This window comes from Caloenas nicobarica, chromosome 7, assembly GCF_036013445.1.
Source record: "Caloenas nicobarica isolate bCalNic1 chromosome 7, bCalNic1.hap1, whole genome shotgun sequence".
In the NCBI taxonomy this organism is placed as follows: Eukaryota; Metazoa; Chordata; class Aves; order Columbiformes; family Columbidae; genus Caloenas; species Caloenas nicobarica.
This window is the reverse complement of record NC_088251.1, coordinates 32,000,282-32,012,872: the sequence shown is the minus strand read 5'-3', so window position 1 is coordinate 32,012,872 and position 12,591 is coordinate 32,000,282. Positions and strand designations below refer to the sequence as shown.

Here is a 12,591-nt window from a genome sequence, read left to right as displayed (position 1 = left end):
AAATGTTGATGGGTATCATAAAAGAGATCAACATGTGAGGAACAGAGCTGTGCATTCACCGCATTTTAAGAAACATCTCAAGTTCAACGGGAAACTGAATGCACCTTAGTGGCAAAGTAAAGTGAGGCAAACCCAAATCAAGAAAATTGATCAGTTTATTTATTGTTGTGGATTATGTACCTGTCTGGAATACTTTGTGATACATCGACAAAGCACAATATGTCTTTATTATGTGACAAAGAGAAAGCCAGTGTGCATTATTCACTAGGTAAGACCTCAGTAGAATTAATGCTCATCTACAAATTTGAAAAGCAAAAGAATCTGAGTGAATATTTTCTGTCAAAATACGAACGTGAGTTTTCTTACATAGGACTGTGTTGTTTCCTTTGTGTTTAGGATGACCAAACACCGCTGCACATTTCTGCTCGACTGGGAAAAGCAGATATAGTGCAGCAGCTGCTGCAGCAAGGAGCATCTCCAAATGCAGCTACGACGTCTGGCTATACGCCCCTGCATCTTTCTGCTCGAGAAGGACATGAAGATGTAGCTTCTGTCCTTTTGGATCATGGTGCATCTTTATCTATCATTACCAAGGTAAGAGAGTTGCAAAAGTGATAGCTTCAATAGTAAGATATATGAGTAGTAAATGCTACTTGTGAATTAAACGCTCCAAGAGCCATACACACACACAAATAATGTAAGAATGAGCTACATTTTGTTAAAAGGGCGCGAGCTTCATGCTTTTAGCTCAGAGACAGATGTATAACGTATTTCAGAGACAGATGTATAACATATCCCAGTGACCAGCCATGTGTTTTCTCAGAATGAAAGGAATGCAGGGCAAAAATTCCTGGCGGGAGTAGATAAGCCGTTACCCAACCTTGTCCTTGAGTCTTTGTGGGTGTGAAGAAAGGAAGTGACTCTTCCCTTTTTACAGTTGTTACAATATAGACGGGGCTCTGCCTTGCAAGCGAATGCCTCCAGACCTGCCAGGGCAGTTGGGAAGCTCCAAACTTGCAGCCTGTAATCAGGACTATGTAAGGGAATGGATGGAAACAGCGGTATCCTTGTAGTTCAGAGAAAACCTTGCCCTGAACAAGAGTGCACAAGCCTGCTGTGTAACTGCTTTCTCTTACAGAAAGGATTTACTCCACTACACGTGGCTGCAAAATATGGGAAAATTGAGGTAGCCAACCTCCTGCTTCAGAAGAATGCATCTCCTGATGCTTCTGGAAAGGTAGGAACAGAAGAAGCCACTGTCACTTGCACAACAAATATCTAAATGCACATAATATTCTAGTAATATCCTTCTACCTACTTACCGTCACACTCATATCCACAGCCTGGATTTAACTGGAATGGGTTTCATGTAATAATCTAGTCCCTGTTGGGGCAACCAAGAATCAGCAAACTCTTGACAAAAGTGAATTATTGTCATTAACTGGCAAAAAAATTGTGTCCTCTCTGTACCCATCCAGGGGAATGGAGACAAACCATACCCCTACCTTCCTGCCCAGGCTACAGAAAGTCCTTATCAGAGAATTCAGGCAGCTGGCTCTGCTCCCCCAGGTCTCATGACAGGGGGCAAAGCCCAGTAGGATCTCAAGCTTTTTAAACCAGCCCAGCTTGGATTTTTACAGATCCAAGGGACAGTTTACTTATCCACTGCAGTAAAAGAAAAACATTGCTGAGGATGTGACCTCAGGGTCAAAATTCCTTACCTGCTCTGTCCTAGGGGCAGCACAGATATATGCTTCTCTGTTCATCTTCCCTGGGAAAAGTGAAAAGGGCTTTCACAGCTCAGTAAAGATTTTCAAATCTCTGTTTTATTTGTTGATTCCGAAGTTACCAAAGACTCTGGACACATGAATGAATAACAAATCTGTTTTTTCACCTTATCTACTCTGATTGTCCAAACTCTTAAGTTTTCCCTGGAGAGGGTCTGTAACAGCACTTGTTTGTTCTGCATGTATTTTTAGAGCGGTTTAACACCACTGCATGTAGCTGCACACTACGATAATCAAAAAGTGGCACTCCTACTGTTGGACCAGGGAGCTTCACCTCATGCATCTGCCAAGGTACAAGTACTGGTTGCTCCGGGGGAACAATACCTAGGCTTTTGGTGTCACTTTATTCCCCGTCTACCTCTGTTCTTTCTAGACTGTTTATGCTCGTTGACCTTGTTTATTTTATTTCTCACAACCATGTAGGGCTGTTAGAATAATTCTGCAGGTAAATAAAATAGCAGTAAAAAAACAAATATAGATGTAGAAGCATTTAAAATCTCTAGTTTAAATAAAGGTCAGTCTTGGCAAATACTGAGCCTTGCTTTCACTTGTCCAGTCTCCTCAATACCTTCTCCAAGCCAGCCAATTTTATATCATTGCATCTTAACATCTGTACAGGGCAAGCTTGGAGTTAATGTCTTGCTAAGCGGGGGTGGTTCCCCTGTATTGTGCCAAAGGATGACTTCTGAGGTGTCATATATTTCTCAGTACAATGCATGTAATTATTAATGTGCTTTACAGTACTTCTACCATAGTGTAAGCGAACTGGTGAGAAAATAAAAAAACAGTTGCAGCCCTGCTTGGATTGCAATTTACTGTAGGCAAGGCAACACACAGTGTAAGACTTTAGAGGATGTAAAAAATAAATATTTAAATATATTCTAGTTCTGAGTAGAAGAAAGATGCTTCTAAGCTTCTCTAAATTCTATATCTTTTGTAGATCCCAGTTTTAAGTATGGATCAATAATCGATAGTTGGACAGCAGCAATAAGTAAAACAGGGTGGAAGCATAGGTAGGCTCAAGCGGGATAAGTGCAGTGTAAATACCCCAGCTAAAGCAACCCAGGTGCATTCCTAAAATCACTAGAAAAAAACATTGTGGAAAAGGGAGAGCTAGTAGAAAAGCCAGTATTGTAGATAGACAGCTCTCCTTGATTGCCTTCCTCTCACACATGACTGAATACAGCCATAACACTAGGGTCTTCTGCATGGCTAAAGAAGAGGATGAAGTCTGTCATACATGATAGGTTCCAGAGCTTGGAGTGCAAAAGAGAAGAAAGTTAAATAAACATGGACAGCCAGCAGCAACGGCACAGTCTAAAATCAATAATGTCGATAGTGGCAATCTGCCAGAGCGGTGCCCCAGGAGGTGAACTGGAGTGATCTTTGATCTTTTACTACTGCAACACAGCACTCTTAAATGCCACTGTGGGGAAGAAAGGGCCTTCTGAAGGGGATAAGACACTGACCCAGTTTTCACTGAAAGAAACTGCCAGTGGGAGCTGTGTGTCCTGTAGAGGCCGGGATTGCAGCACCCACTGCCTAGGGCTTGGGAAGCCCAAACCAGGGTGGAAGCACTATAGACTATGGTATATTATTAAACAAACTCATGTGTCTGGTCACCTTAGCTTCCTCCTCTGTAAGAGAACAGTTTTGCTGCTGCCAGTTCAGACCTTCAAGTGCCCACTGTAAGTCTTCCTAAAAGCAAGCATTTGTTAGTATTCTGCAGCAAGTGAGACACAGCAATGCTGAGTAGAGCGTCAGGACTAAGTAAAATTAATGGCAGCATGGTTGTTGCTTTAGGCACCCACTGTGCAGTCATCTGAAAGATGATGTTGATAACAGCAGATGATTTCCCATTTATTCTGTGAATGTTGTCTAATAAATGAATGTGTCATATTTGATCACTGGCTCCACAGTTAGTTTCATCAGCATTTGCTTTTCCTGTGACGCTCTTGTCTTTAACACGGATCTTAGGACTGACTCAATAGCCTGGCGTGGCAGCATTTGCCTTGAAGAGTCATCAGTGAAAGGGTGTGGGAAGTGGCCATGTCAGAGCACAGCGCAGTGATAAAAACAGTTATTCTGATAAACCATTCTTCTTTTTTAGAGACTAAAATCAGCCTTGTGCCTAATTTTAATTTGGCATCCACCTTACAATGCTTCTCTTCCTCTCTCCCCTGCCTCCAAAGCCTCGGTTTGTCTTTTCATCTTTAACCTTTTTCTCTTTTTACCTCTTTTCAGTGGCAGGCAGAATAACCCCAAACTCTTCCTTCTATACTTCTCTCTTTGCTTCTTCATCTATGTGTAGTGATAGAGAACCACCCTTATCATGAAGAGAAGATGCAAACTGAGACTAAGCTGAGTTTCGGCTTTTATTTTTCAGCTCTCTTTTGGCTTTCTCTTGGCAACCTTCTGCTTTGCGTTCCACTGAAAGAAATGTATGCCAATTTCTGAGGAAAAGACTTGAAAATTACATTTGTTATTTCACAAAATATACATGAGCTCAATTTAAAATACACAGAATTTAGGATATGTGCAGGATTTAGCACGTAGGGTTTAGGATTTACTAGATGCTTATATGGCGATGGCTGTTTTACATGTCAGTCTTGTGCAGGAAGTCTAAGGGAGAGGATTGTATTTGTTTTTCCTGAGGCATTTTATCTTCAAAGTGAAAATTTAGTGGCCATATACTTCTCTTATTCATTGTGGCACTGTGTTTCCCAGGTGTCGCTTTGAAGTATCTTTAGCATCTAGGGTCTGAACTGAATCTGATTTGAATTTTGAAGATTACAGAACCTTTTCCATGTGGAGTTAGTGCTGTGCATTTCTCTTGCTTCCAGATTACTGTGAAAGCTCTCTTGTAATAATTTCTTTGCCCCTGTATATTTACTCTTTGTTCCTCCCTGCATCTGTTGTGACCTGCCCTCCCGTCTAGTCCAGCCCTGCTGCCCCGCAGGGTGCGGCCCAGCCAGGTGAATTCTATGTGCCTTTAGATTTTATTGGCTTGCGTAATCTGAGATGCACATGGTACTTATGATACCAGACAAAATGGTTTATGCAGCTACGGTCTCATCACCCTTGACCTTTCTATGTGTACACATTTCCCATTTACTTTAAAATGAGGGCTAATACATTTCTGAAAGGCAGAAAGTTCTTGATTAAACAGGCGTCACAGTCTGTATGAAAAACTGACCATGCCTCAGTCAATGTTTTGGTATTTGCGTGCTAATCAGTTATTCTTTATTAATCTATTTTCTGCCAAATCTGTCCTTTTTATAATTATAACATTTTATCATACAATAGATACTGCATTTTTCTTTTTAGTAGTGGGCTTACTAAGTACATATTGGAAGGAATTAAAAAATAAAGAATGCAAGACTCTAAAGTTATATGCTTTATTTTTCCCTTGATCTGAACAAAAAGAGCCTGTTAGTAAGGTTAGGTTAAATGCTTCAAGAAAGGCCATATTTCATGTACATAATGCTTTCATTCACACTAGGAAATGGGAAAAAACCCCAAACAATAACAGCTGTTCTCAGTTATGAACACACACCCTCCTCTTCTCTTTGTTAAAGATTTTTATGTACATTTAAGGAAAAAGTAGCAAATGTCTGTGAAATGAAACTCAAATTCCTATTGCTATAGGTTGTGCTCTTCTGAACAGACATTTTTTTTGTTTCAAATTTGAAAATTTCTTTCAGATTGCTCCTATTTGTAGCAGTAGTTTCAAAACCAGATTGCTTCAAGGTCTGATAGCATTAATTTGTAAAACTAGTAAATATTGTGTTTTACTATGTTTGACAGAATTTTTAGCGCTAATGACTTGCTTTCATAGAGTTGGGTAGGTACAGGCAAGTGATTTATCACATTGTTTAATGAGTAGCTTGCAATGAAGTGCTTTCTGTTGACAGAACGGCTACACGCCACTGCACATAGCTGCCAAGAAAAACCAGATGGACATAGCAACTACACTGCTGGAATATGGTGCTGATGCCAACGCCGTAACCAGACAGGGTATCGCCCCTGTACATCTCGCCTCTCAGGACGGCCACGTGGACATGGTGTCATTGCTTCTGACCAGAAATGCTAATGTAAATCTCAGCAACAAGGTAAGTGTTCCCCCTGCTTGGTGCTAAGGCAATAAACAAATGTGGTGATGAGAAGGATAGGGGCCTGCGAGGCAGTTTTGTCTGCCGTGATTCTGCAGTTTTTGAAAACCTCTGCAGGTGTTTGAATACACATCATCAGTTCTTCTAGCAAGGCAAGCAACATGTTGTGTCACATTCAGTGAACTGTATTTTGTAGTACCCGAGTTTTGATGATAGCACATGCTGCAGAGGAACTTATTAATCCATCTCCCTTCCACGTTACGCTAGTCTGCCAAAACATGCCCAGAGAGAAAATGTCTTCCCTCAGTGGTTAGTGGGGTTGGCATGTGTCATTTATGAGTCTCTAGATATACGCCTGTCCATTAAAAAATGATAACGACTAACTTGTTAGGAGAAGCTGCTTTTTTTAAATGGGATAATAACAGCAGGCTTATCTGAGATTTTGTTCATTAATATAAGTGATTCTTCCTCCTCAGGGAGCGTTCCTTAGAGCACAGTGACTTTTGGTGTAATTTCTCCCGGGGGCACGAAATGGAAGTTGGTGGATTTGGGTTTCTATATGTATGAAGTTATAGGCTATTAAGTCTGCTGTATAGTAATGCTTCTAGCAAATGTGCAGCCTTAATTCTTTAAATGCCCCACTAAGCATCCGAGATGTTGTAAAGTGCAATTTCAGTATGGATTTATGTAACCAAAGTAGAAAGGCAAGAGACAATTTTTTCATGGAAAATATTTCTTATTCTGAGCAGGTAGAAAGGCTCAGTGTCCTCTGAGGCTGTGGGTGATGCTGCACAGGGCTGCTGTGTATTCCTGTTTCTAATTTGTCAGTTTGGTTATGCTTGGGCCCTCCTTCAGGAAACTTCTCTTGCAGATGTTGATTTTTTTTTTCCCCCCTAGTTTCAATCAAGTATGTGGGCTTATGCAGTGCAGGATGGACGTTATGTCCCCACAAGGCAGTTCATCATGTAGACATTCTGTATCACACTGGCCATCGTGGTTTTGCTGCTGAGGCTGATACAGAGAGCATGATTGTAGCTGCTTGGCATTTTGATTCAGTCCCACCAGAGGTTAACACTACCTGCAACATCCTTCAATCTGTTACTGTGCAGTTGTAATCTCTAGTTTCTCATTATACTGATAAGACCATCTTTAGAAAATAGTTGCCCTGGACTCACTTAGGGCTGCACATTTCCTCTGAGCTCAGCACCTATATTTAAAGCCAGATATAAATTTAAAGCATGCTAACTTTTGACTGTTGCAATGGGAATAAAAAGAGCATTTGTTTTTTTCAGGAGCCACAGAATGGTTGGGAGATGAATACTCAGAGCCCCAGTGTGGGCACTGAGTACTTATTGTATCTGTTTAGAAGGTTTGGCCCATGGTATCCAGGCTCCTTTAGGTAACTTGCAGTTGGTTACTGTTACACATTTGTGTAATGCAATCCACCTAAGCTTCATGGTCATCAGGACTACATGTTCAAGTGCAGTACAGTAGGATGTACTCAGCAGTTACTGCCTTTGGTAGCGAGTTGACTGCGAATGTGAGTTTGGGTTCAAAGGTAGGAAACTTAACAAGTGTTTCTGCCTGATGTGCCAACCGCTGCTGCCTGCTCTTCTGTCACCAGTGCTAAAGGCAGTAGGAACAAGAGGAGAGAAAAAGTACTATAATTTGCAAGTAAAGGATATTATTTCCCATTGCTAACAACATCCCCTCAGTGGATTCTCCCCTCTACCCCTTTTACCTGAGGTCTTAATATGTGATAGAAAGTTGCATAGCTTTCTGAGGTTTTAAGGATTTTAGATCTCAGGTCTCAGATAAGGCAAATAATGAGCTATCCAAAAAGTGAGAGTATCAGTACATGTCGTCTAGTAAGTCTGTACACTCCCTGGGCAGAGAGAAATGGACCTGATCTGACAGAAATATAGTTTTATCTTGTCTGTTTGTGTCTGAAAGGGATTTAAAAGGTAAGGGTAAATCCAAGTGAAAGTTACTTCTGGAAAACTTGTACAAGTGTGAACAATAATTCCATATTTCTTTTAAAATCTTATTCTAAGGAAGTGAATTAACTGGGAGGTAAAAAAATACTATGAGACTTTTCCTTAAAGTGCTCTAATTTGCTGTCTCACATTGAACACTGCATGAAGAAATGTTCCTGGTGTAAAAGAAACATTATCTTCCCGGCTTTCAAATTGTACTTTCTTGCAAGTCAACAAATGTGATTAGGAAGCACTTTATACAGTGAAAGTGGAATTTTATAATTTCTTTAAAATCAGTAGGAAGTTTTGAGTCTTACTGATACCTGACTTTGCATTTCAGTATTCATATACCTCGTCTGAAGTTTCTTACTTGTTGCTTCTAATTTACAGAGCGGACTGACGCCACTCCACCTGGCTGCTCAAGAGGACAGAGTCAATGTAGCAGAGGTTCTTGTTAACCAAGGTGCTGCTGTTGATGCACAGACAAAGGTACAAACACCACTGTCAACACGTATTATTTCCTTTCGGGGAGGCATGAGCCTGTAGACTGGACTAGTAATCAATTACAGGGTGAAACTGAGATAACAGCAGACAAACATTCCTTGTAACAGATTATTATAGAATATATTCTGAAAACTGGAGATATGTAAACTTGAGCATTTAGTGTTATGCTCAGTCTTTGAGCAGTAAGCTTATTTCTTGCCAAATATTTAGATCAATACAGATTTAGATTGTATCGTACTATGGTGTTTCACTAAAGGTAAGTGGGATCGATCTGGTTTTTATGTAAGGGAACTTCCAGGAAAGCTTGCGCTCTCTCTACAGAGAATCATATAATCTTTCACCACATGCAGATTCTCATCTGCTTTTGGTATTTTGTACGTGTTGCACGTACTTTCCACTCAGCCGACAACAGAAAGAAAAGACAGGAGAACTGTTACTTTAAACCTCTGTATTTACAGCAAGAGAAACAACGTGAATGCATTGTAGGCATTCCTGGCTATTAAGTGGTTAATACTTTTTTTCATGGCTCAAGAGACTTTATGAAATGAAGTTGTCTCTTTACTCTGAGCTGATACTAAATAGCCATCCATAAACATGATTTTATAAGTAAAGCCATTGTTCATTTGTAAAGATTACCCCCTACTCCTACAGCTTGACTCAGCTTTCGTGACTGGATGCCTCTGAATTTCTAAGCCACTTTGTTTTGCAAAGCACAGTGAGGTGAACTATTTCATCATATGGGTACATTCTAGGGAACTGACTTTTTCTCATGTCCCATGTTCAGACTAGACCATTGTTCTCCCGACGGTAAACATTAACCTGTTAGTCTGTCAGTAAATATCACTCTATACTAGCTTTAAAAGTAATATTAGAGATGAAACATTTAACTCTTGAGAACAAAGTTGGAATTCTTTATCACTGTTCTAAAATGAAATAAATACATGCAATGATGGTCCATTTCGAATTTACTTGCCTAAAAATAGGTTTGCCTAAAGTAAATAAGAGACTTGACTTTCCAAGGTGCTTGGGGATGCTTTTGAGACTCCAAGCAATGACACTGCCCACTTCATAGTGTTGGTTTTAAGAGAGATGTCATGAATAAATTCCAAGAGCCTGTGTATAAATGGGTTTATGTTCACTAACAGTGTATACGGTGCTCAAAATTTAATGATAATGATCTCATTGTTGATTGCACTTAGATTCTTCATGTATTGTCTAGATTTTAGAGTCATTCCTTTAGCTGGATGAGAAGTCAGTTGTGATCAAATACTTGGACTCTAGCTGATCAAATCAGCTAAATGAACCAAGTCTTACAATCTGATCTGCACCATTTGTGCAGAGTAGCAGCTTTCACAGCTCTCTGCTGGGTGTCTGCCACAAGTTAGGTGCTGTGCTTGCATCCCAGAAATGTCCAGGTGCGTCAGACTGTCCAGCAATGTTATCATTCTGTCATCACACTGACATCTCAGCAAGGGCTGAATCCATCATCATCTCTCACTGCAGCTCAGCTGATTATAATCTGTGGCAGAGGGAAAACTCATTGTTATGTGATTTTTCTACTTTGTAATTCCAACTGTATCGGCTGCTGATTTCAATGGCATTATTCTGACATGAAATCAAAATAGTTCTGCTGAAATCCCAGGAGCTTCTCCAGCTTTATACTTTTGTAATGTGTCCTCAGCCTATATTTTACAGATAATTCAGTCTGGATTCTTATCTGCAAAATCATCCAGCAGCAGATGAGATCTGCCCTGGTTCATTCTTTGCCTGATTTCTTCAGATGTATATGGTTGCCTGTCTGGAGATAGTTCCTGCCCGGTTTTGGTTGCTGTAGCAAGGCATTGCAGAACCTGCTCTTTTAACTTGGTCAGAGCTGAATCGCCTCCTTGCCTGTACAACTTGTCTGTGTATGCCTTTCTCCCACTCTTTTCTGTCCCATAAATAGGAAGTAGTCTAAGGAGACACTTACATTGACAGGTGCAGGCAGTCGTGTGTCCCCTTTGCCTGCTCTCCAGTGTCCAAACAGGATCCAGTTCTGGACTAGTGGCCTTTTAGTCACATTAGCATGGTGGAAACGTCTGAGATGCTGTCACAGCTGAGAGGCAGTATATGTTTGCTGGGTCTCAGGGCCAGCCTGGCACAGTTGCACAAGCTCTGTACTGAACTTGAAGCCTGGAAGGGTGACAATGTGGTGGAGCAGGCGTATGACACACAGAAAAGGGCCTTCAGTTTCTTATGCAGAGATCTCCTCTGGGTGGAGCTGAATTTCTGAATTGCATCTCTGAAAATTGAACTAGTCAGTAGGTAAAACCGTGCACTGGTCAAAAAAAATGCAGCCGTATTTGAGTGTCTGCAGCATGAATCCTGCAATCTGTAATAGTCACATAATTTAAAAAAACCCCAAACGAACCAAACAAAACCAAAACAAAACCCCACAAACAAAAATACAAAACAAAACACCAAGTCTCTCGTTGTTCACCTTCATTCTTCTGTTATATTAATATACGAAACTTGTGCACATTTGCTTGCATGGGACTGCCCATAGTTGTCAGGAAGTGGGGCTGGGACTCGCGGGTCAGGAAAAGCCATGGTGTGCTTAAGCAGAACTACTTTGTGGTATAACAAATCACCTGCCTGAGAAAATGTGCATTATTAATCCCGTAGGCCTCTGTGGTGAGCAACACCTGCAATGGCTCATCCTCCCGCTAATTTGCCCTCTCTGCTGTAGGGGATTGTCTGCAAGAAGGTGCTCACGTGCCTTGCAGGATTGTGTTAGAGTGAGCTTGAAGTGTATTCACTGGTTTGTGCGGAGTCCCACCTGCTGGGTTGGTGTGACCATGAGCCCTCCAGGTCACAGGGTGGTTGTCTGCCAGATATCCACTCACCACCGCCTGTGAGATAAGAAAAGTACCAAGGCAGTACCATGTATTTTAGCATGGAGTAGGATCTCGAGTTCCTAAATAAAGAGCTGACAAGCTCTGGAATTCTATAATGAAGGTAAAGTGTTCTGCTGTAAGAACCACCATGCTTTCACCTCATATTCTGTGCAGGTGAAGCTTAGATTGGCTTGTAAAATAGCAGCTCTGTAGCTACAAGGTCTCTTGTTTAGATGGATTAACTGTTCTATGGGAATAAAAGGTCTGTACATGCTGCCTCTAAAACCGGAGGCACTGGAGAGCAAGATATAGCAACAGCTGAGTTGGCTTCAGAAGCACCATTGCTATACTTGCATTTTTGCACGATACCATCCAGCCTGTCCAGTTCAGATTCATTACTTGGGACATACAGTGGCAGAGATATGTCCATCTGTGCCTTAAAAGTCAGTGAAGCCGCACAGCTTAGAGTGGCGTTATACTGGGGATCTCTGCTACCAGCAGTGTCACAACTAACCTTCTGTTTTCTTCTCTCCATTTCACATCCATATGCATTTGTTACCTCAATTCTTGTGGTCTAGATGACTATTCAGTAGTCTGTCTTTTTTTCCCATTTATTTTCTTTGTTGAGATTCTTTCATCATATTCCTCATTTTCCCCAGTTAAGTAAACATCGGTTATGTCCCTTCAGCACAGTATCTGTCAATAGAGGGAGAACACTTAATATCTTAGTAGGTCATTCAATTTTTTGGGTAGGGACCAATGAGCTATCATCTTCCACCTCTAGTACATGTTCATTAATCATCATTTATATATAACTTACACTCCCTGTGAAAACATCTAGAGTTTGCAATTCTGACACATGGGAGTTCTTATTCCTGCTCAGGTTCCAAGTGCCACACACAACTGAGGTTTTTCAGGTGATGAGATGGGAAGAAACATATTTTGTATCTTGAAGCTACGGCAGGGAAAAAAAAAACTAATATTACAGAAAATGTCTTGTGCGGGAGATTAGTCGGTGTGATTAAGATCAGTTCTGGCACTAAAATTTATGAACATTTTCAAATTTGCTCTCAGACCTGAACCATTGCAACTGTAGTTCTCTATTGGGGCGCTTTCCCTCCCAAGAAATATTTTTCCTTGAACTTCGTCGTAGGAAAAGGCACGATTGGAAGAATAGCTGCTGGTTTTGAAGTCCATTTATTGGTGGTGTTATGGGATCCTTCTGGTTCTGCTGCATCTATTAACTAACGAGCCTCTAATCCCAGAGCTGTGGGAGTCTGTCTCAGCCAATGCTGGAGCCTAAACAACGCTGGTTTAGTGTGCCAGAACTAGTGCT

At 41.0% G+C, this 12,591-nt stretch overlaps 1 protein-coding gene across 2 annotated transcripts in view; it reads left to right on the top strand.

Annotated features, from left to right (window-relative positions):
• ANK3 (ankyrin 3) overlaps positions 1-12,591 on the top strand; it is a 299,184-nt gene that overhangs the window by 197,835 nt on the left and 88,758 nt on the right. For both annotated transcript variants that reach the window (XM_065639540.1, XM_065639541.1), the window contains exons 14-18: positions 397-594; positions 1,139-1,237; positions 1,980-2,078; positions 5,702-5,899; positions 8,266-8,364. In XM_065639540.1, the coding sequence (XP_065495612.1) occupies positions 397-594; positions 1,139-1,237; positions 1,980-2,078; positions 5,702-5,899; positions 8,266-8,364 (693 nt within the window). The remainder of the gene's footprint in view (positions 1-396; positions 595-1,138; positions 1,238-1,979; positions 2,079-5,701; positions 5,900-8,265; positions 8,365-12,591) is intronic.